Source organism: Phoxinus phoxinus, assembly GCF_949152265.1.
Source record: "Phoxinus phoxinus genome assembly, chromosome: 11".
In the NCBI taxonomy this organism is placed as follows: Eukaryota; Metazoa; Chordata; class Actinopteri; order Cypriniformes; family Leuciscidae; genus Phoxinus; species Phoxinus phoxinus.
This window is the reverse complement of record NC_136886.1, coordinates 15,264,512-15,289,569: the sequence shown is the minus strand read 5'-3', so window position 1 is coordinate 15,289,569 and position 25,058 is coordinate 15,264,512. Positions and strand designations below refer to the sequence as shown.

At 37.8% G+C, this 25,058-nt stretch overlaps 1 protein-coding gene across 1 annotated transcript in view; it reads right to left on the bottom strand.

Annotated features, from left to right (window-relative positions):
• The window catches only part of raver2 (ribonucleoprotein, PTB-binding 2), a 73,083-nt gene that overhangs the window by 34,624 nt on the left and 13,401 nt on the right, over nt 1–25,058 (bottom strand). Inside the window, exon 3 of the mRNA XM_079629178.1 lies at nt 2,025–2,497. Coding sequence (XP_079485304.1) covers nt 2,025–2,497 — 473 coding nt within the window. The remainder of the gene's footprint in view (nt 1–2,024; nt 2,498–25,058) is intronic.

Genomic DNA, 25,058 nt, shown 5'->3' with positions numbered 1-25,058 from the left:
AACCGGACTTGCGTCCTCTCGTCCTCAGGAGTTCGTTCTCCTAAGTCGAACTTGGCAAGTCTGAACTACCAAGGACGCAAGTCCGAAGTTTGCGTACTTGGTATTGAGAAACGGCCTCGGTGTACAACCGTATATGTTTGAGCCGGTTTCAGACGACGATGCAGAGTTTGAGGAACAAGCGGTTGTTTGTAGAATGCAAATGGACGTTTCGGAGTGGTAAGTTTATTCATTATTTTCAGTACGAACTTAACAGTCACGTGTGTGCGTGTGTGTGTGTGTATGTGCGTTCGTTCGTTCGTTCGTTCGTGCGTGTGTGTGTGTCTGTGTGCTTCACCTGCGCAGCGCAGTTCTGTGTAGCACCCGGTAGCACCGTATCTCTGAAAGGGCTTGGCTTATGCAAATTTTGGAGGCGTACATATTAATGATCCCATCGGTTACGTCACAGTTGGTGTTATGTGGAGATTCGCCCGTTTTTCAGGGGTGTTTTTCAAAAACGAGATTTAAACAAGAAGGAGAAAACAATGGTGTTTGAAACTCACTGTATGTCATGTCCATGTACTAAACTATTGTTATTTAACTATGGCAAGTTAAATTCAATTTCACATTCGAGGGCACCTTTAAGTAAATCAGAAAAACCTAGCGCAATCAGTGTAGCTGGATTCCCGAACAAATAACTCTTAAGAGCCGGTTGCTGGTCCCCTTTAGACATTCTGTTGACTACAAGTAATGTTGCACCTACAGTGCTTAGCATAAGTGAACACACCCATGCTAAAGTTGACTAAAAAGAGGAATAAAAAGAATCATCTTTTGGAAATTTGTCTTAATGCCTTAATTAAAAAAATTAGGAAAACTCCTTCAATCTTTAAGGACACAAATTTTCTTTGTGAATGAATAATGTATCGTAAATAAATAAATGTTCTTCCTTAAAATACAGGGTGCATAAGTCAGGACACCCCTATGTTAAATTCACATAGAGGCAGGCAGATTTTTATTTGTAAAGGCCAGTTATTTCATGGATCCAGGATACTATGATCCTGATAAAGTTCCCTTGGCCTTTGGAATTAAAAATAGCCCCACATCTTCACATACCCTTCACCATACCTAGAGATTGGCATTGGGTAATTTCCATAAGATCATCTCTCAATGCAAATCAAACCAGCTATTAGGCTAACTGAAATAAAACCATGCCAATATCTAGGGTAACGGGTATGTGATGATGTGGGGCTATTTTACTTCCAAAGGCCAAGGGAACTTTAACTCTCATATAGTATTAGAACACTGGTAGGGTTAGTAGAATAAGTTACTTGCAAAGTTACTTATAGTCATTAGAATGTCTAAAGGGGACTATCAAAATAAAGTGTTAGTCTCCATAAGTCTCATATGAGCCGTTTTTTAGTCAATAAAAAATATACAACACAATCAGTCAGTGTTGTCCGATTACCAAACAAATGATTCTTATGGTTCTTTTTAGTGATTTAAAATGTTACAGCACAATCAGTGTAGTCTCATCCTCAATCAAATAAACATTATGAACCAATTGTTTTAAGTGAATAAAAAAAATACAGCATGATCAATGTAGTCAGATTCTCTAACTAATAACACGCATGAGCTGGTGCTTTTCAATTACCGGTAATCAAAATCACTGAAAAGCTGATATTTTAATTCTATTCTGACAAAATTTTATGGGTGTTTTTATGTCATTTTCTGGAGACTGACAGTTTGCATCCTCCTCAATTTTGATTATATTGAAATGAACAAAAGATACAATATACCAAACTTCTCCCTTTGTGTTTAGCAGAAGAAAGAAAGTCCTAGATGTAAATGCTATTTTTTTTTGGTGAAGTATCCCTTTAAAAGACTACAAATGGCAACAACAACAATTTCTTTGTTTGATAAAAAAAAGCTATCCCCCTTACTTCAAAGGCAAAATCAATTGTTTTATAAACTAATTATTTCCCAGTCATGTCGCTGGAAGTGAAATGCCTGAATAAAAACACCCACTGCTACTTTTCTCCACATCTCACCTGGCAGAAGACGGGTTTGTAGCTCTCTGAAAAAATGTGAGCCAGCTCCTCCGAATCTTCAAAGTCTAGCGGTAGGCGATCCACGCATAGGCACTTGGAGTGGAGGTGTTCATTAGAGGTCAGCTGGTTGACGTCAGCCCATTGCACCATGAGTGCGCGGTCACCCAGCGGTTTGCCCAAGAGTTCTGACCGTGCCCTGGAGGCCGAGTCCTTCTTCATGTACTCCACAAAGCCGTAGCCTTTGGAGTGGCCCGTAAGGTCACTGTACACCAGGAAACAGCGCTCGATGTTGCCATAGGAACGCACCAGCTCCTGAAACTGGCCGGCAGTGACTGTGTAGGGCAGGTTGGTGACGCACAGGAGGGAGTCCGTGGGCTGAAGCTGGACGGTGATGTCACGGCCTCGGATTGATGTCTGGTGCAGAGTTCGGATGGCATCCTGTGCCTGGTCACCATTTAGAAGAGTTACGAAGGCTAGTGAGACACACACAGACATACACACACAGACACAAAAAACATTAATGAAACACTCAAAGGGCAATCAAAAGGACATTGAGTGTAAAAAACAACAAGAGTATTATGACCTATGTGTGACACTAGAAAAAAAATATTAAATTGTGGATCATGCCGAGTCTAACAAACACAAATGGAAAAACTCATCAAACTTAAAAATTAACATACACAGGCCAGAGAAAAACATCATTATATGACATCAAACATAAAATAAAATTGCAGCTTTATGTTAGTAGATGCATTTTTTTTGTTTTGTTATATCACTGAAACGAGAGCAGATTGAATGAGGGCGCACACACACAGCAGAACCTAAAAGAAAAAGTCCAATGCTAGTGCAGACACATCATCACATTTATTATATCACATTTTTAATGGTAATACATGTAATTCACAATGCATGTTTATTGTTTATAGACCATGTTCCTGCATGACACTTTAAGTCGGAATTAGGGATGGGCAACGATTAATCGCATCCAAAATAAAAGTTTGTGTTTAAATAATATATGTATGTGTACTGTGTATAATTATTTTGTATATATAAATACACACACATGCATATATATATATTTAAGAACTATTTGCATGTATATATTTATACATAATTTATACTATATATAAATATTTTACATATAAACACATTTTTCTTAAATATATACATGCATGTGTGTGTATTTATATATATACAAAATAATTATACACAGTACACATACATATATTATTTAAACAAACTTTTATTTTTGATGCGATTATTCGCTGCCCATCCCTAGACAGCATGAAATGATTTCTAAATGCATGTTATTGATCTTATTGTGGATGATTCATTCGTGCAGATTTAATTTATTTATACTCGTAATTTTATTGACATATGCGGGACTTAAAACCCGCCCCGGCAAGCTCGAGTTCATCTGTTCATCTGCCACACCCACATCTCAAAATCCAATCAACCACTGACAGATAGAACCAAGTCCCAATCCTACTTTTTTTATTTATTTTTTATTTTAAGCCTCTTATTCCAATAAAAAAAAAAAGTTAAAACTTAAATGTTACAGATTTTCTTGTTGGGTTGGCTCTTGGCAGATGGCTCTCAGTTTATTAACCGATTAATTCCTGAAAACGTGACAGTACAGTGAGCCTGTCATAAAATAATTATTTAATTACCATTACATTCAATTAATTCACATAATTAACGTGTCCATTTAATTATCAAACATAAAAGGATTTTACATTATTTTTAATAACAGGACAAATTGTTAAAAACTGTTTATCACTCTTGCACAGGAATTTAAAAAAAAATGTTAGCAAATAATGTTGTTCCACATAAAATCTAGTTCTGAACATGCTATGCACATCACATGCAATTATACACGTGAATCCTTGAGCACAAAATCCAGTTTATGAAATTTACAGTATGCTGTTTATAAATGCCATTATTTTCCAGTAAATTGTTTAGCAAGAACTAATTGGATGCTGAAGCCTCAGACTGCTGCTGCCACCATTTAACTGCTGCTGAACTTGTAGTGCCATAATCTACATTGACAATCCTTTAAAACTACCCTAATCTGTTGTCATAAATAGAAAATAACTACTGTCAATAGTGGCACACAAGCCCTTGATCCATTGAAGTTAATCTCATTTATACTTAATTTTTTGTCCTTCTCCACCCCCTTATTCCTCCCTTCCTTTTAACTAGAGTAAATGAGGCATAGAAAAGCATTTTCTTATCCGACAAAGAAAAAATACAACGTGAACAAAGAACAGCTAACACAATAATCTTAGAAATCACAGCCACTTTACTGGTGACAGCGCTAAGCAACCATTTTTTAAAACACAGGAGGAACCTGATTATAGCCTTCGTCTCAATCTGTGACAGTTATTAGTTTCTTTTTTCCTTGGCTAAGTCGAGTTAGGGGGTTTGTGTGATGGGGGGCTTTATTGTAGCAGCATAAAGCCTATAATTCTTCTGCCATGAGACATCTAAAATTACTCATTAATGTACAGTGCAGTCATTAGTAAGCGCTACATAGGGACTGACATCAAAATGACTAGCATGACGTGTCAATAGAAGATGACATTACTGTCTATTGCAGATATTTTGTGGCTTCTTTAGGTCCGTTGTGGTCAGTATGAGTCCAGATCGAAGAGTTTATCATTGGCTTCTGCAAACATCATGAGACAAAGGCACAACAATTACAGCAATTATAAAGTTAAAATCACAGCGTTGAGCCTCCTCATCCCATGAGCATTGTCTGTGCTCCGTTTCCCCGTTCTTATTACACTCATTAGGCTTTTCGTTAGCTCTGAGATGATAATATGCTGGGGAGGAGTAACGCTCACTCAGTTAGTGTAGTGTATGACATGAGCTCTACTCACACCGTGAGAGCTCATTGAGATTCATTAAGCCAGGGTGTGAAAGATCACAGCATTTAAAACAAGCACGGGCTTGTATCTGTTAGCACACGGGTTTTTAGATGATTGATGCAGTCGCTTCTGTCCAGGCTAATGACCATCATAAATAATCTTTCCAACTAACTGGCTAAATCTCATTTTGCAGATTTTTGCTACATGCACTAAATGCACTTATTTGGCGATGTGAAAGTAGACCTACTGTCATAAAATGACATATTCATTTCATACCACAGACTGCTTTACTGCATACATGGTGTAAGCGTAAGCATCTAGGTACGCAACACAAATCAGGGGTCTAAACTTTTTGGCAGGCGGAAGAGTAATAGGCACACAATGGAGAGGGTGGTATACTACATGATCATTGCATGATTATTTAGTTGATTTTAGGAAATTATGAAATCGGGGTCCACTGTAAAAGCTTGGGGTTAGTGCAAATTTTTTTTATAAAGTCCCCCTGTGGTGAAAATCAAGCTTTTAATGTTGTTTGTGTGGTGTTTTATATGCTTTAAGACAAACCATGTGCAACACCATTACTGAGTACTTTGTCTTTAAAACTGCAGTGAAACAAAGACTGGCTATGTCAGAAATCACGTCCCAGGCTATACCCTTAAAGATGAACTGAACTGGAATTTGAGTAAAGGTGAAATAACAGATATATTTTATTTATTCTCATTGGTACAATTATTAAAATGGCAGAATTTATTAAAAGGGATAAAATGGTACATTGAAAATGTTGTTGTTGTTGCACGGGCGCCGCCATATTGGATTTCAACATTTGACTACGTCACTGGCATGGTAGCTACTCCGTTCACTGGTGAGGGTTGACTGAAACTCCAATAGAGCTGGTAAGTCCCGCCCCCTCCGTAAAACCCCGCTGGACCTCAAAGTTGAAAAACCGTCAATGCAAGTGAATGGGAGAAAATTATTATTTTCTGGTCCCGTTTGAATTGTGCCATGAATGTGAACATATGTTGTTTGTGAATTTTTTATATAATCTTTCATGTTACAAGTTTGACAGTATATGGTATGATTCGTCGGCTAGCAGTTGTGGAAAAGACATAACGAGAAAGACTACATGTCGCCTATGTGACGTCACCACATAAAGTTGACTTACCCGTGGTTTTCGCCAACCTCAACGATTTTGTCCTCTCCCTGAAAGAAGGCGGTGAAGTGCACCAAAGAGCCGTGAGCTAGTGGTGTTGACGTTTCAAACGCGCCGAAAGCAGCGAAGAGCTGTAGTCCACAAAGTGCTCTCACACAAAGTCTACCCGTATCAAACTTCTACCCGCTAAATTGTAGCATTTTTCACACGAAAGATTATATAAAAAATTCACAGTCAACATATGTTCAAATTCATGGCACAATTCAAACGGGACCAGAAAATAATTATTTTCTCCCATTCACTTGCATTGACGGTTTTTCAACTTTGAGGTCCAGCGGGGTTAGCGCAGGGGGCGGGACTTACAAGCTCTATGCGCAGCTAACTTTTTTGCCCGCCCCAACTTTATTTATTTTGGTTTTAACACTTTGCGTGCAGCTAACTTGACAAGCGATCCCATTGGATGAATTCGTCCAATCAAATTTCCATCTTAAAAATATATAAAATTTCCATTTATCTGCCTCGATTTTCTAAAACGCACAGGACCTCATGCTTGTTTTTGTATTTTCTCTAAATGCACACGACATATATAAGCAGTTTCTATTTCCTAAAATGCATAATGTGCGTGGATACAATAAATAAGAGTGCATGACAGGCTAGCCCTCCAACCGCATTTCCCTCTTATAACACCGTGAACCACTATTGCTCCATTCATAATTGACTATGTACATTGCAAATACAATCTAATGCATATTTTAGACAAAACTTTGTACTGTATGCAATATTTTGAGACAAAATTAATTGGTACATAATAATATTAAATCAAGTGATCAAAGTGCTCATTGCTGCTGCGATCAGTGGCGTGGATGCAGTGGCTCGCGCATACACCGCAGTCTTCACTCGGACGCACGGGACTCTATTCGTTCCGGTGAAATTAGAAAACATAATGCACACAAACGTGTCCCTGCTTGATATACAACCACTGATGAACATATTCGGTTATGATGAAAGAAAGAAAAAAGAAAAAAAACTATGGGACTGCGGATTTGATCTCAAAACCTCTGACACGTTTGGCGAAAGTTCTACCACTGGACCATTATGGCACATGTTAAATAGGCGGATCTGTGTATTTACTCACGCGAAAGTTCTCGGCACTGACAACATATATTACATCTAATTTAACGACAAACCCCATGTACTATTTAGAATGATTGCTGGACATCGCCATGTTATTATGCATACATCTGATTTAGCATTGTATTAGCAACCACTGTCCCACCCACTTTTTAAAACAAAGTTACGCCACTGATTAGTTCGTAAATGTGTACTAGTCATACTACTGGCCTGTCCCTCAGGCACAAATGCGTAACCCATGCCATTAAAATGACTAATTTTCCTGTATTTGCTCTGTGCACCTAGCGAATATACAGGACCGCAGGTCCTACCATGCCAGTGACGTCATCGAAATTGCCAGCGTTCTTATAACAGTTTTTGTGTAGCTTAAAAAAAGCTATATTGATATTTGTAATATTTTTTTTTTGTGTAATTTACTTTTAACTGTCATAAACAACACGTTATCAACGTTGATTATTTTCAGTTCAGTTCATCTTTAAAGTAGTGGTGTCCGAAACCATAGTGTCCGAAACCATTCGCACTCAGTGTCCGAATTCGCTCACTCGTTTTCACTCACTCCTTCAAGTAATGTAGGGAATAGTGAATGAGGGTATAGGGGCGCTTTTTTCTAACACAGCAAGTCTCAAAAACGTGATTCGAAATCGCTGGTGTTTCTGACGTCATAAACTACCTTGTTACCAATCACGTCAACGTGTGATTGTCAACGAGTGGATCTCTGAGTTGGTGTGAGTGAGTGGAGGCGGAGCTTATTTGCATATTCATAGGACAGCGTATACTAAATGAGGCAAGGGTGTAAAATTACAAAGTTATTTTAAGGCATGAAGAAATTTATTTTAAAGGAATTTTTTTTTTTAATTTGTCATCTTAAGATATACAATTATTGACTACAAGGGGACTTAAAAAAATCGTATTTACTCCGAATGTTTGAACGGTATTGTGAAATATTCTTCACATTTAAGCCACCAAAGTTAAAATATGAGGAACAAATCATGAAGACCAAAAACTCTTACCAGTCTTTAAAAAAGTTAAAGTTTGGTACATTTCTCCTCCAGAAATGCTGTATATTCAAATCTTCAGTCTACAAATCACAAAATAAAGTGCAACCAAATATTGTCCATTGAGGAAGCCGAGCTCCCTATGAGTGAAATCCCAGAAACGCCTTTGACGTGCATCTTCACTAATCTGCCTACTAAACACTGTAGCAATGTGAATGATGATTCAGCCACTGTGACACAGACACACGCAATCACTGTGGTTCTCGACAACTAGGTCTGTGGCAAAGAGCAGGCGACGAAGCTCAGTCCTGGTACTGTGCTCGTTATGGCTTGTTAGGCCTTGTTCAGACTGGGTGTCATTACCAGATGGCTGCAATATCTTAGCAGACCAAGGCCATCAGCGCCAGGCCAAGTTTGGGTCCTTCAGGCTGTGCATTGACAGAGTGTCCTCCCCCCACTAGCTGCCTTGAGCGGCAGTGCAAACAAGCCTTCCCCTGCTGCTTTACAGCATGTCAATTATCAAGCAGTCAGGCAGACGCACATGCACACTATCACAAACACGCAGACACGCTCTGTGATCCAACTACTGCTTTATGGCATGACAACTGGCAGGTCAGAGCTACACAAACACATGTGCATACCTGTAGTTCCCAAATGCAACTATATCAATTCTAAGGTCACATGACATAACGTTAAATTTAACGGCACAACACACACACACAGGTTTTGGCGTCCACCCTCTATATCTCAGCATGTCAATTACCACTGAAAACACCCAACAAAGCTGACAGCTGCCATACTGTAGATCTGAAGTATGTAGTCTGATGAACATGCAAAAGAACAAACAGACATCGTTTATCTATTGTGTAAAAACAGGCTTTGGGAATTTATTTTTAAAACAATAGAAGGGCCAAATAGTTCACAACATTTGGCTCCCTTTATGGTTCTTAGTCCATTGCAGATGCAACAGCGAGCCAAAATGATGTCAATAAGTTCATTTAAAAAGTGCAAGTACTGTGAACCAGTAATGAGATGCTGTCTGATGATGCCAGCATAATGTGATAATGCAAGGAAGAGACACTAGGGCTGTGCGATTAATTGATTTTCGATTTCGGCGTCCAACGATTATGAAAACAAAATAATCGAGGTAAAGAAATGATTGTGCTGCTGCCGCATTCCTTTACAGCGGTGCACATTCTTTCCTCCCTAAAAGCCTAAACTTAACATCCAAATCAGCCAAATAAGGGAGTATTGTAAAATGCAGTCTACTGTTACTAAACTGTGGGACATGTTTGATATTAAACAGTGTTATTAAAAGCTCATTAAGCCGCAAAAGAGACACGGTTCCCCAGGCAGCTTTCTGTGAGCGCGCACCAAGTCGAACGCGGATAAGCAAATGGACTTCGGATACATGACTAAATGCGTACACGCATAAATGTGAAAATGCCATTTTGGAGAGTATTCACATAAACACAGCTGGTTAGGCTATGTCTTAAGTTAACATACACAGTTGAGAAAGAAAGCGCGTGTGAAACATTATCAGGGCTCCAAACTGCGACTAAAATGGTCGCATTTGCGACCAAATATATTTATTTGCGAGTGAAATTTCTGCCAAGGTCGCCATTGGCGACAATACAAATTTACTCCCTTTGATTGTAAAATCTGCATCATACATGCATGTTTTATAACCAGTAGCCTATCGCTTCATTTGTTTTGTTAACGTCATGAAATGAGACGCTTTGTGTGAACTGAGTGAAAGCGCCAAAATATGAACGGGTAAAACGAATGTCACCTTTCGCGCCAGAAAAAGAGGGTCTGTGCGCGAGCAATAGTGCGCGAGAGAGATCGAGTGTGTCTGTGCGCGAGCAATAGTGCGCGAGAGAGACCGAGTGTGTCTGTGCGCGAGCAATAGTGCGCGAGAGAGACCGAGTGTGTCTGTGCGCGAGCAATAGTGCGCGAGAGAGACCGAGTGTGTCTGTGCGCGAGCAATAGTGCGCGAGAGAGACCGAGTGTGTCTGGGCGCGAGCAATAGTGCGCGAGAGACTTCAAATAACAAGAGACCTTTCAAATAACAACTACAGAATTTTATTAACTGACATCGGGATCCCGCTTACATGGGTACCTTCCAAATAAATCAATAATTTGACACAAAATATTGATTTAAAAACGATTGTATTGCTTCCGTGTCCATGACAACGCTCTGTTTTTCATGGCAACTGTGTCTTATCAAGAAATAACATACTGCATTCTACATTAGAATTTAACCAAGCCATGTAATAATAGGTAATAATAATAATAAAAGAAGATAATATCTCTAGTCAATCCTAATAATTATTATAAATACAAGTATATAAAATATAAATACAATTTAAAATATTAATAAATTATTTATTTTTATTTATTCTGGAGATGCACTGAATTTTGGTGAATAAGAATAATAACAGAAGATAATATCTCTAGTCTATCCTAATAATTATTATACAATGTATATAAAATATAAATACAATTTAAAATATTAATACATTATTTATTTTTATTTATTCTGGAGATGCACTGAATTTTGGTGAATAAGAGGACCCATTTTATTTTGATGCACATTAGCAGGAAATGTAGCACAATATGAATGTAAAAAGCAGTTATAATTAGGCTATGTGACAAATCAACAAATAATCGTGATAATTAATCGTGATATCAATATTGATCAAAATAATCGTGATTATCATTTTGGCCAAAATCGTGCAGCCCTACTGAGGTAGCCTATGATCACGAGACACAAAAATTTTTTTGTGACTTTTGTTCAAGAGCGGGCAAAGAAATAGCGGGGAAAATGGAGTTCATTACAGGAACTAAGTTAACCATTAAAAAAAAAAAAGACACTGTGAGAAAACACGGGGACAGTAACAAGCATAAAAATGCACGCGATCACATAATCGCGAAGAATGCTCCACAGACTGCACCGTTAGCACGTGCAGTTTCTCGTGCATGCGAGCTGCGGGAATTTATTATTTATTATATAAAAAAAATTATTTGACTGTATATAGTTCATAAGTCGGAAGTTATATTCAGTTCCCAAATAAGCTTCAGTTCCCAGAACATTGACAAGATGAAAATGCTGAAACTGTAAGAAGAGGAGAGACATGCACACAACAGGGTGACTAAAAGTAAATGCATTGTTATGTGGCTCTTAAAAAAATTATTTGGCGCCTGTTTTTTTCCCCTATAGGAGCCAATGGCTCCTTACTTGATTTTTTTGTTTGGAGCCCTGATTATATTGGATCCGTGAATTAGCTCTTAAAGTGAGAGCAGCCTAATAAACCTGCTGCAGTTTGTTATTAATGATAATCAAACAAGAAATGACAAAGTAAAACCACTCGCTGGTCTTGACTGAATAACTTAAGTAGCTTTAATAAGGATTAATCTATATTTAATGTGTACAGTAAGACTGTGCAGTGTTATTTTACATTTGTTTATTCAATTGTTTGTTTAGGCTATTACCTATCCGAGTAACACTTTTAGTACATCTTCCTGAAAATTGTTAAATAGTTCATTTAATTTGTAATGAAAACCAATCAAGTGCTATAATAAAAGAGTTTTGAGGTCAAAACATAGGCTAGCATTAGGCACGGAACCACATGAAAATAAGTCAAACTAATCTAATCTGCCCCTTAATCATAATTTAGGAATTTAAGGAATAAAAGTTGTTGATGTTTAACTGCATCTGGTGTTCATTTTAGCTGTAATTTAAACTGCAGTGAATTGTATAGATAGGTCTGTTTTTGGAGTTTTTCGAGAATGTACTAGAGGCACATTCTTTCCAATGAGCCTTCGTTGAAGTTTCTGCCATCATTATCATGGAGTGTCCTAAATAAAATCTCCTCACACATACAATACAACAGATCCAAAACAGAACTGAAAAACCCCTTGCATACAAGTCAAAACACAGAAGCATAAAGTAAATGACAGAGCTATTTTCATTTCCAACCACGCAGCAAAGATCCCAGATAATGGAGCGGTTAAATGCTAGCATTATCCAGCCTCAATATTCAAATGTGTTCTGCTCTTCAACAGCCACGACTTTGGCCTTTGTCCTCATGTATGTTCATGTTTTAGTGTGAGAGTGTGTGTGCTCCTTCTCCAAAGCCGCCTACATTTGCCACTGCATCAATTAATGATGATCTCCTTCTGCTTTCCCAGCATCAGTCATCTGGCTGAAGTGGTTGTCGGGCTGAGCAGTAACTCCCACACACTCCTGTAAAAAGCCCCTCTAAAGCTTCAAGTGGACAACGAGACCCCCACGCCACTATTGGATCCATTTGCGGCCCCCTCTCTCGATCTTCATCATCTGTGAGATTGAGATGCATGCTGGGTGATTGTTCTGATGGAGTGCTCATACTGTCTGAATCACTTACATCTGTCACCTAAATACATGCATCATCTAAATAAATGGGTCTAAATCTTATGAAACTTGTGACGCTCAATTCATATTTCCCCTCAAAAATACCAGGAAAACAGAAATCCTTTTAGCTTAAATAAAAAACAAAAACAATTCCTTCTTAACACTAATGCAAAAAACTACATATTTCAAATTGTGAAGTATGTATACATCCCAGTAACTTTTGTCATACTGCCTTTATACTAACTTATAATAAATAATAATACAAATCATGACAGCGCAAGTTTTTACTGTAATAAAAGTTAAGAATAATCTTTGAGAATAATGTGCTTTAAATAATGCAAAATAGACCTAAAACATAAATAGTTGTTAAAAGGTTAAAAAAATTAAGCATTCTTTAAACAAAAATTCACGAGATTCACCCAAATTCTTAACCACGATTAAATATTCCAGTTTCAGCAGGACAAAAAAAAAAAAAACAATGCTCATCTCCCAATTTGTGATTCTCGAAGGACAACTACATGACATGAGCCAAGAGAGTGGGCAGCCGTTTCCGGTGTGTTTCCCTCATAGATCACGCGTGTCAGATAGCAGCAGTTTTTAACGCCTATGATTTGTCACTGTACATGCTGATGAACTGTCCGTTGGGAGCGAATGCAAACGCTCACACGGCAATTAATTTCAGGGCTGTAAATCAGTCATTTAGAAATTGGGCACAGCAAACAACAGCGAACATAACAAGAATTGAGGCGTGAAATGACAGCATGTGGGCTTCTAATGGTGTACTTTGCCTCCCTTTGGGACTTGAATTCAGCTGTTATCTGTGCTGTCTCTCTTTGTGATAAGCCACTGTTGAGAGAGATCAGTGAAGTGCTGTCACAGGCATGAGAAGAATCCTGAGATGCTGAACTGATGGCTGAGCGGTTTTATGCTATTGTCTGAATAAGCGTCCATATTTTAAGGAACTGTGTATTGTGGGAGACATTGCATTCCAAATATGTTACTACATCCAGGACTAACAAAATAAAAAAATATCATCTGAAGTGAAGAACAACTGTTCAAAAGAGTATAAAGTTGTAGTCACCCATTGTAAGAAGCTTCCAGGGTGAGCATTTGGCTTGCTTCAAACTGGCAAAAAAGCTTAAAAAGGATCAAGTGGTGGTATAACATAATATATTCTGAGCAGCTTGCCGTTAAAAAGAACATCTATAAACTATCTCTTTCTATGACCTCATATCAGTCGTGACCAGCTTGTCTTCAAATTGTAAACAAACACAAAGGCAATGTTAAAACAAAAATCAAAAGAGTCTAATCACTTAATTAGACACCTTGACATATCCATCCCAAATTTCTACTTTTAAAAATGTGCAACTACACACACACAAAGCTTCACAAAAGGGCCTATATGAGCCCCTCTTGATCACACCTGCAGGCCATGAAAGGCCAGAACATTGATGGCCTATCAAAAATAATTGGGCAAAATCAGCAGGGCTGTATGTGAGCCCTCATATATTATGAGGCTGAATGAGGATAAAAATGTACGCAGAAAGAGAGATACTTTTATCAAAGAAACGTCGTGGTCACTAAGGCAGCTTGAAAGCACTCTACAGACATTTCAACTGCATTAGTCCGAAAGAAAAGTGTCAACTGACAGTTAATAGGTGAGATCTGAGGACCACAGATAGGACTACAGCAGAACTATTGATTCTATTAATAAATGATGAAAAAACAGCTTATAACAAACACTTTCTTCAGAACACATCAAGCCACCCTCTTGTTATGCAAAGTGTTCTGGAAAAAAGCCTGACGGTACACATAAATATCTCTGAAATCTAAAGTAATGATGTATTAGAATAAAATATACAAAAGTAGATTACTGATTTATCCAATTAAATTATGCTGCCCTTTTTAAAAATCAAGATGATTTCTTTAATGAATACATCATATCAAAGAAAAGACAGTTTTGTGCTTGATTACCAGTATTCTACCAATTCTCAGTTCTCCAAAAACATTTAATGCAAATGACTGATGTCAAAGGAAATGTGTGTAATTTTTTGTGATGTTTTTCCTATCCAAGCTTAACTCGCAGAGACAACTATAAGTAAGCCTATCTTAGGATAATTCCCTAGAAAATATAAACACTGTGGCTCTTTGGCACTATCAAAACATTGCTATGTTCAGGACAAACATTGTTTTGTTCAGAGAAGGTCAATAATACCTGGAGAAAGCCAACTGTTAACATTGTTTCAAATGATACGTTACATGCAAATTTATGTATTTTTGCATCAATGTTAACTAGGCCTATTGAGCCGGTGTGGTTCGAGCCAAATCAGCGTAAGCTCTTTTGATCCGTATGTGTCTTCATTATAGGGCAGTGCAGTTTAAACAAAAGTCCCATTGTTTCACTTTTTCCCATACCCACCGCATCCATTGTCATTCTGCTGCCTGTCCGGGACACCACACATTCCTTCAGAATTCCATCACTTAATGGTGGATGCCCCTATTGAAACAAGTGAGCTTTTTTAGTTCTATTGTATAACTATAGAGGATGGGAAAATCCAGTGCGGCTGACGGTGGGTTCCAAGTGTTAAATTAACAGGCTTTGTTTCGTAATGCGCAGCCATTAACAACTGCTTTCAAACCGCGGAGCCAATTTGTTGAGCTCGGTGATGCGGATCTTGAGTAAACTTTGCATAGGAGATGGAAGATAAATATTCCTCATTACCCTAAAGAGATGAAGCAACAGCCCGGAGCAAATCCCTAGAGTGTGCACCTTCTCTCACACACACACACACTCGGTTGTTTTGTAATTACAGGGAAAAACATCTTTACAAGCCACTCTTAACACCTCTATTAGAAGCAAAAATAAAAACACAAAGTAGACTTCACATGCATTATTTTACTAGAAAAGCTATGCAGTCATATAAACGGGAGGGAGAGAGAGAGAGAGAGAAAGAGACAGAGGAAGGTGTGATCCCTAATGGTCTTCCCAGACACTGACAATTCAATTAAATGCACTAGTGTGTAGGCTTTCTTGTATTACTCTTTTCTCTGCACTTTTCTCCAACTGCTGTAAGTCTATTCTTCCACATCACTCCCGAGTGCAATAAAGACAGCAGCTCTCAGTGCAGAAATACAAAAACTAATACTATAAACCTATGCAGGATTATTACTGATAAAAATGATCATGAATCATGCATTTCCTTTGAAAACCAGAGCTTGATTAGAACTTTATACTAAATAGCTTTATACTAGAGCTTGTGACTAAACATACTTTCGGCAAAATCCACTCGCATAAGTGCAGCACACATTTTGGAGACCGTCTCTGCTTGTTTGCAGTGCAAACGTAAAAAAAAACTGGTTTTGCACAGACCAGGGGCCTCATTTATAAAACTGTGCGTAGGATCCTTACTAAAAGTGTACGTGCGCCCGAAAGCCAAAAATGGCGTACGCAAAAAAATATTCAGATTTATAAAACCTTGCGTACGCCAGAACCTGCGCAGGATTCACTTTATAAATCCCAGTCAGCGGAAGATTGTGCGCACATGCGTCTCCTCCCCGAAATAACCATATATGGAGCTTACAACGCCTAGTTTTACTATGCATATCCTCATCTGCATATCATTTGCATATGATTATTCATCCACGTGATAACATGTTTAACGGTACAAGACATTAGGAAAATATGAAATACGGATGTGCCGTCACATTACATTAATACAAATCATTTAGTAGCCTATCCATGCCTTGTTTTTGAATAAATAAATCAAATAGTGTACAATGCATTTTTTCTCAATCTTTTCCACTGGCCAAATAGTATTTTTAATTGATTTATATTTGTAATGGAAACAGATAGACCTTGTTGTGCATTATATTTGCACAATCTGCTATTATCATGATAAGCATTATCTCTGTAGCCTAGTTAAAACATTAAAACACAGCATGCCAAATGAAAAGAGTTAAAAAGCATTGCATGCACAACAAATATATAGGCTATTCATTGAATAGGCTATATATATTTTTAGCTTTTCATTAAATGTCATGAAGTTTAAGTGTTTAGCCTAACTCCATTAATGAGCATATTTAATCTAAATGTTTATATAGTAAAACATAGTTTAAATGATATTTTATTTAAACTGTTATTGTGAATGTGAACATGCACTGTAGCCTATTTATGATTAGGACTCATAATGAAGATTTACAGTTTTACTTCATCTGCCGTTAGATATGCGTCAGTTTCACTAACGGCCCAACGCGCTCGGTGGCGCGGACATTTAAGGTGTGGATATTTCCTTCAAGTGATAGGCTTGGTGAGTGAAATTATATTTGTAGCTATTATCTTTCTGTATATGTATACTTTTATTTCGATTTTCTGTCTAAAAGTGACCAAAAAGACATTTAACTCCAGCTCACCATCGGTGTCGCCAAACTGCTCTGTCTCCAAAATGTGCATACGCATGGGTCAGAGTTTGCGTGGAGGTGCGCATATTTTCACGTCAAGTTTTTCTTTATAAATCCCACCTTTTGCGCAGGAACTGGCGTACGCATGTTTTCAGCCCCGTTTTGTGCGTACGCAAGCTTTATAAATGAGGCCCCAGGGCTCCAGACTAACTTTTTTCACCTCCATCCTGGAACCGTCCTGAAAAATAATTTGAACCGTCCTAAAGTGAATGTCAACCGTCCCAAAATGAACACGTTGTTTATGTACTTTGTTATCATCTATAGTTGTTAGTCACATAATAAAAACACCATTAAAATGTTTATGATATATATTATTATATTTATTTAGCTCCATTCAAAGTAGTTATCTGTAAACAGATAAAAACAGATTTAATAAAAAATAGCAGGAGTTAAATTCTTTTTTGTATTCATGCAGAACAAATCTTTTTTATAATTTTTTTTTTTATAACATATACGAAAATTAAGAGAAAAATACATACAGCTCAAAAGTCAAAACGTTTCAACAATTCAATATTAAAGGAGAACTCCAGCGCAAAATGAACCTTTGGTCTAACTACAGATTGTTACCTAGTCAATCGTTATCTGAGATTTGTTTTCATGATTATCGAAAGTAAATAGTTTTATCTCTAAAAACAGTTTAGCCTATAACGCTAGTATATTGGGCATAGAGTAATGACAAATAAAAATCGCTTGTTAATACCACTAACAAGGCTCAAAATAGCCCCACACTAACATGGTAGCATAATGAAGGTCCCTACCTTCAAACCGAAGCATTGAGAACTTTGACAGTGTCCAGACAGTTTAACAAGAAGATATTTTATACATACAGTCAACTTCGCGTATACAGGCAGAAGCCACTAACCTTGTTAGTGGTATTAACAAGCGATTTTTATTTGTCATTACTCTATGCCCAATATACTAGCGTTATAGGCTAAACTGTTTTTAGAGATAAAACTATTTACATTCGATAATCATGAAAACAAATCTCAGATAACGATTGACTAGGCAACAATGTGTAATTAGACCAAAGGTTCATTTTGCGCTGGAGTTCTCCTTTAAGGACACAGACCGCATTAGGTTTATTACCCACTGTCACTTTAAGACATCGGATCATGTCCAATGACATGCGGATCCAATTGCACTGATGCACATCCGATACACTCAAAACTGTTTAAGACATAACCAACATAGTTTGCGTGAATACTCTCCAAAACGGACATTTCGACATAATGTTGTGTGTATTTGTCCATTCAGACGCGAAAGAGAGCTCCATTCAGTCCTCGCGTGCTGTATAGGTGTCTATGTGCATGGCTGCATGCTTTGGGTCGGGTGTGCGCGCACAGAAAACCGTACCGAATAGAGCTAGCTTTTTTTTGCGTCGTCACTCTTATTCAGATCTATATGTCTGCTCTACTCATTCTCCCAGACGTTTACATTTTTTAACCTTTTATGAGACATGCAGCACATGTCAACCCGTGTGCCTCTGGGTGGATCAGCACGTTACAGTACAAATGTGCGCATCTACCACAAACGCAGGACATCAGTTCTGACTGGATCGCTTTCCAAATCATCACTATCTAACATTTTTGTCTAGTTTTTCAGAAGACTTGAGTGGGCTATCACCAGCAGTGATAGACACTATCACTCAGGCTCGAGCCCCCTCCATGAGGCAGGCCAATGCTTTCAGTTGGAGTCTGTTCGCTAACTAGTGTGCTTCCCGAAAGGAAGACGCACAGATATGTGCAGTCGGGTCAGTGCTTTCCTTCCTGCAGGACAGGTTGGAGGGTTGACTGTCGACTTCCACCCTGAAAATGTATGTGGCCTCCAGAGTGTCACTTCAAAACGCAGTGGATGATAAATCTTTAGGGAAGCACCCGACCTGATCATCAGGTTCCTCAGAGGCACCATGAGGATGAATCCTCCTATGCCACGGCTTATTCCATCATGGGATCTCTCACATTGTGTGTGGCCACTACATAAGAATGTTATCTCGACAAAATTATCTTGTGGCCACAACATATTATCACTTTGTTTTTTCAAGTTAATATGCAGTGGTCACAACAAAATTAAGAGAACAGAACATGTTCCCTCTACTGTACGTGAAATTTTGTTTATGAATGTTTTATTGCATTTACTTCTGCAAAACAAAAGGCTGATTTGATAGGAAGATGGAGCTGATGTAGGCAGTAGTTCTAAGTACTGCAAGTAGCCTGTGCAAATAGTTCGGACTATGTGCCAATATGTAGGTCATGCATGCAGTGATATTTATATTTTATATAACAGACCGTAGGTTCAGATATTTTGTTAATGGCATTTATTCCTGTAAAATAAAAGGCCGATAACTCTCTGATTAAGAAGATTGAGTGAATAGGTAATAGTTCTGGTGCATGAAGGGCCCATCAAAAGGGTAAAGCCCAGGGGCCTCTGATAGTCTTAATGCAGCCCTGTCTAGTATATACATCCTATAATTTAACCCAAAAACTTGAGAGTGATTCGTATGTTGATTTAACCAAAGAGTGTAAACACGCTGGCTCTGTGACGCTATCAAAACATTGCTCTGTTTGTTTGATCCGCCCAAAGATGTCTAATATACCCGGAGAGAGCTATCAGTTATCATTCATTCTCCTGCATGGCAGTTATTTGGCTGACTTACTGTATGTAACTCTTGAACTACGCAACCTGTTGTCATCTTTGCTTCATGCTATTTACAGCCCTTGAAAAGGCCCTTAAACACAACACACCTGCAGATCTTTGTAATATGTGTATCATCATCTATATAAAGGGGAATTATATCATCAGCATTCCACAGACTGAAAAATACCACTCTGAAGAAGAGCTGCGTCCCTTTCCAGAGAATCCAAACATTTACAAAGCTGGAGGGCCTGCAGCTGCTAAAGGAGAAAGCTGTCCACCAGCCTTGTTTGGCATTTAAAGGCATGAGTGGTTTTTAACCTCCCTAAAGAGGCTTCAGGAATAAAAGTACAGAGTGTGAAAGCAAATCTGAGCTGATTTTATTAAACTGAGCTTGTCAGGGTGATGTTATATGTCTTTGTGTTTTTGGTAAGTTAATAACATGAGTCTGAGCATAGAGGACCTCCATATCAGGGTTATTAAAGTTAACTAAAACTAAAACAAAACCATAAAAAAGATTTTTGAAATAAAAGAAAAAAAATGTAAAAACTTTTTTTGAACTTTTATGATCTTTTTATAAACTTTTAGAGGCGACAAAACGCTAGTTGCGTGGTCTGTCAATGGAGGGACAGAAAGCTCTTAGATTTCATTAAAATATCTTCAAAGATAAATGAAAGTCTTACGGGTTTGGACTGGAACGACATGAGGGTGAGTAAATAACAGAATTTAAATTTTTGGGTAAACTAACCCTATAATGTTACTTAAATAACACTGCTCCATATTCTTCCCAAGACACACTTTACAGTTACTTCACTTTATTACTCACTGACGGTAGATTGAAAAGACCTTACAAAGATTTAGCCATGTCGGACGTGACATCTCTGAGATCAGTAACAATGCAGACTTGTGCTTCTAAGAACTGGTTGATTGAAATGAGAGCTTCCCACTATTGTCACTATTTTTGTTCTGGAAGGCTGCTCTTCCCTGGCAGGCCTTAAAAGCATATGTTCAGATCATTTAGCCTAGGAACATTCATAATGCAGTACGATGCAACTATAACATGAGCAAGAAGGGGGAGGTGTGTAATTCCCTTACTGTAAGCCTCCAGCATTGGGAATATCGAGAGCATATTTCAATTCCGGGCTGTACGCCAGATGAGACAAAAATTATTTTCTGTAGGATTTCTTTTTTCCCCTCATCTTCCACATCATACAAGCTGTCATTCGTTCTCACATCTCTGATTACTTTCGCTCCTTGCAGTCTTTATCAATATTTCCTTGCCTTTCCTCATTTCTTTTTTACTCTCCACTGCTCTTCAACATAAACTCAACTCAAATCGAAAGAGCCGGTCACATGCTACGTGAATCGCTCATTTTTTTAATTGTTCAACTAGTTTCAGGCAAGTATTGAAGAGCGTGAAAATTAGCGTTCCAGCTCCTGCAGGCACGCTGGACTCTGATCCTTGACATCAGAGCCTCTGCTGGGGTGCTGGCAGGAGGTGACAAGCCCTGAGCGGCTGGAGGATGAGATCATCATGGTGTTTCACCTTTATCCCTAGATACTGCTAATTAGAGCATGTGGGAATGTTTGCCATGCTGCCAGGGGTTTTAGGCCCTGACGACATTTAGCAGGCCAGAATCCCGGTATTACATGAAGGTGCAGGTTGATAATCAGCCTTAGGTTTAGCACTGGACTGTGCAAAATACCCATGTGTGAAATTTGCAGCTGTAATCACAGTAATCGTGCAGCTGAGGTTCATTCCGAAAGTGGGCACACGTGGATTGGCTACGGCTGAGAGATATATTGATATATATAGCTGATATATTTCTATATATATATATATATATATATATATATATATATATATATATATATATATATATATATATATATACCGGTACTGTATGTATATATATATATATATATATATATATATATATATATATATATATATATATGGTAGGTAGTACTTTATTGATCCCAGAAATTAAAGTGCATTAGCAGCAATACATGAAAACAGTCAATTACTCACTGTACACACAAAACACCTGAACTATACACCTATAATAAATAAACAAATTGCCATCATCCTGTTTGAAGTTACCGTATAAGAAGGACAAATAGAGTAAAATATAAATAAAAACCGGTCAAACAATAAAAGCAGTAATTCATATTGTATGTCTGATAATTAACTGCAGCTATATGATGGGTGTAGTGACCTAATTCTAGATTGAATGGTTAATGATTAATGATACCTCGGCACATGATAGATGAATTGTAAAGTCTCACAGCAGTTGGCATAAATGACCTCCTGTAGCGTTCTGTGTTGCACCGTGGATGGATCAGTCGGTTGCTGAAAGTACTTCTCATTCCAGCAAGAATGTCATGGAGGGGGTGTGTGAGGTATTGTTTGTGATGGTCAACAGCTTGGACATTATTCTCCTTTCTGTAACAACCTCAAACATGTCTAGATCCACTCCAATGACAAGGATATGTATGTATATGTATGTGTATATGTATGTATGTGTGTGTGTGTGTGTGTGTGTGTGTGTGTGTGTGTGTGTGTGTGTGTGTGTGTGTGTGTGTGTGTGTGTGTGTGTGTGTGTGTGTGTGTGTGTGTGTGTGTGTGTGTGTGTGTGTGTGTAGACATGCAAAAGCCTCTAAGTGCCATCTGAATGAAATTGTATTGCTTTTTTATGCTTTTTATAAATGTAATGCTATTGAAGTGGGATACGGGTATGGTTAGTTGGGGACAGGTGTGGTGCCATGGGTAGGTTTAAGGGTGGGTTGAGGTATAAGAGAAGGGTCATCAACAGCTGTGATTACACGCAGGTATTTAAAAAATATAAGTTAAATGTAAAAACATGTATGTACACAACAAATCCATTGTATCAAATTATTCATTTCAATGTTAGTATATATTAGTTAAATCCACTTAATATAAAGTGACCTTTTTTATTTTGTTTTTTTCTAATTACCGCAATCGGCCAATAGGTTTTTCTTGTTTTGCTGATAAGTGTTGGAAATGGACTTTTATATAGTGCTGGGGCCAGGGTTGCTGCACACTTTTTAAATTCAAATTTAAGGCTTTTTAAGACCTGAAGAAATCAAAATTAATACCGTACATTAGGGGTGTGCAAAATAGAAAAGTTTTGTTGATAATAAAATAATTAGATGATATTTTACTGATTGTGTTTTTGTGCTGGTGCCAAGGCCCGTTGTTGACAGCTGACTCATGAAGATATTCATATTCTATGCAGTGGAGTGTTCAGTACACAGCAGAGACAGAAATACATTTTTATTTTATTAAGGGGCAATATTTGCCACCATAAATTGATTTCCAGGGGCATTTTCAACTAGGGCTATATACAGACATTTTTAGATATATACATAACATTTTATGTCAAATTATAACATTCAAATTATATTAAAATAATAACACAATACCACCATTAACAGTCAAATTAAATCATTAAAGTTGAGGGAGTCATTCATTCAACCGATTTGTTCAAACGGTTGATTCATTCGGGAAAGAAGCAAGTGATGAATTTTTGGAAAACAAATAACAGGCTCCAGGTGGAGGTAGAAGCGCAGAGTTTTTTCTAAAACTGGCTGATTTATGTTGTTCTGTCGGAGCATAGTGTCGGTTGCAGTGAATATGATTAAAAAAAATTAGCTTTAACTAATAGGACCTTATTTTAAAGTGTTATTCACTTCTATTTTAGTAAATATTATATTAAATAAAACATTTAATTGCAGCATGTGTTGCTTACTATAATTAATTAACTTCCTATTGACCAATCAGATTGTAGTGTTAGGGGCTTGAACAATGTTCTTATCAAACAAAAATGTATCTCGAATTTCAAAGGAAGGGATGACCAATCACATAAATACTTTTCCAGGACCAACAAAGAACGTTGATCCAGGAACACATCTTTCTTGGCTACATCACTTTGTGCAACTCAGAATAGATTTCACCTCTTATGAACCCCATTACACTGAAGCATTTGAGCTTTGATCATTCATGGATTTTCATACCGATATCAAGATAAGCCAAATGATGCTAGAAAATTAACTCATCCTTCCACATTAAGAAATAAAAAATAAAAAAATAAGACATTAGAGCTGATTTTTCAACTTGCTTGTAGCACTCTGCAAGATGCTGTTAGCTCTACAGATATCATAGCAGTTCTAAATGTGAGAATGTTGAAAAATTGGCCAGGTTTGTGTCTACAATCCTGCACAGAATTTTGATAAAAGGTTTATTGTTCCCATCACAACAACATTCAGAAAAAAAATGTTGCATTTAGAGGAGCAATTTTCATAATTGCAGTAAATTAAAAGATTTAAAAACGATTTTACATGTGTTATTTGACTTGCTTTTCGATTGATTCTATGCCCAAAGTAAAGGTACGTTGTTCGCACCCCATGAACAGGACTAAACATATACTACACCATCATTTCCTGAACTGACACGGTAAAGGTTGTGCCAAATTTAGGCAGTCTGTAAAAAGTATGCGCACGTGCCGTTTGCTTACATTTTCAAGGTCTGGAGGAGTGTGAATGTTGTTGTCATGTTTACCGTGTATCCTGTCAGTTGAGTTTCAAGTTAACGAAACCGAACCAATTCAATCAGGCTTTGATTGTACCATTATGCTGTAGATGCTGTACCACGAGTTGAAATAGCAAAAGAAAATGGGCGAGTGCCTTTTTTGCATCAGACATGTGTCACTTTGCTCACAGCTGATTGTTTCAATTTCGGTTCGAAATTTCTTAGTCAGAACATAACCTGCCCCAGAGAAGGTTAGCCGTGGAGTATAAATTACTATGGCAACGAACACCGCTAAAAGCCGAGACACTTTCATGGTGCCAAAGCCCAGGGTTGGCTTAAAGGGGTCATAATGATGCGATTTCTTTTTTTCCTTTTTCTTTAGTGTGTTATGTATCTGTTTGTGCATGTATACGATATGCAGAGTTACAAAGCTCAAAGTGTCAAACCTAAAGAGATATTCTTTATAAAAGTTAAGGCTCAACCACGCCTTCTTTAAACGCTTCGTTCAAACACGCCCCCACAAATCTACGTCAGTAGCCCCTTTCACACAGAGATTCCGATGCAGGCATCAATCCCGGGACGTGTTTGCGTTTACACAGAAGGCACTCAGGCAATTACGCGGCAATTTCCCAGGATCAACACGCTGTGTGAAAGGGGCTAGTGTGTGGGGGCAGAGTTTCATAACATTGCCCAAATGTATACGCAAAGAAAGAAGGTATTACTTTTATTCTCGCTGTTTTATTGTTGCCGTCATGTCGTGAAGACGCTGTGTTTTTCGTTGGGAAAGCCAAACTACTTTGTTTGGCCTTCCAAAAGAGGACACAGTTAGAAAACCGTGCTTAAGCTTTATT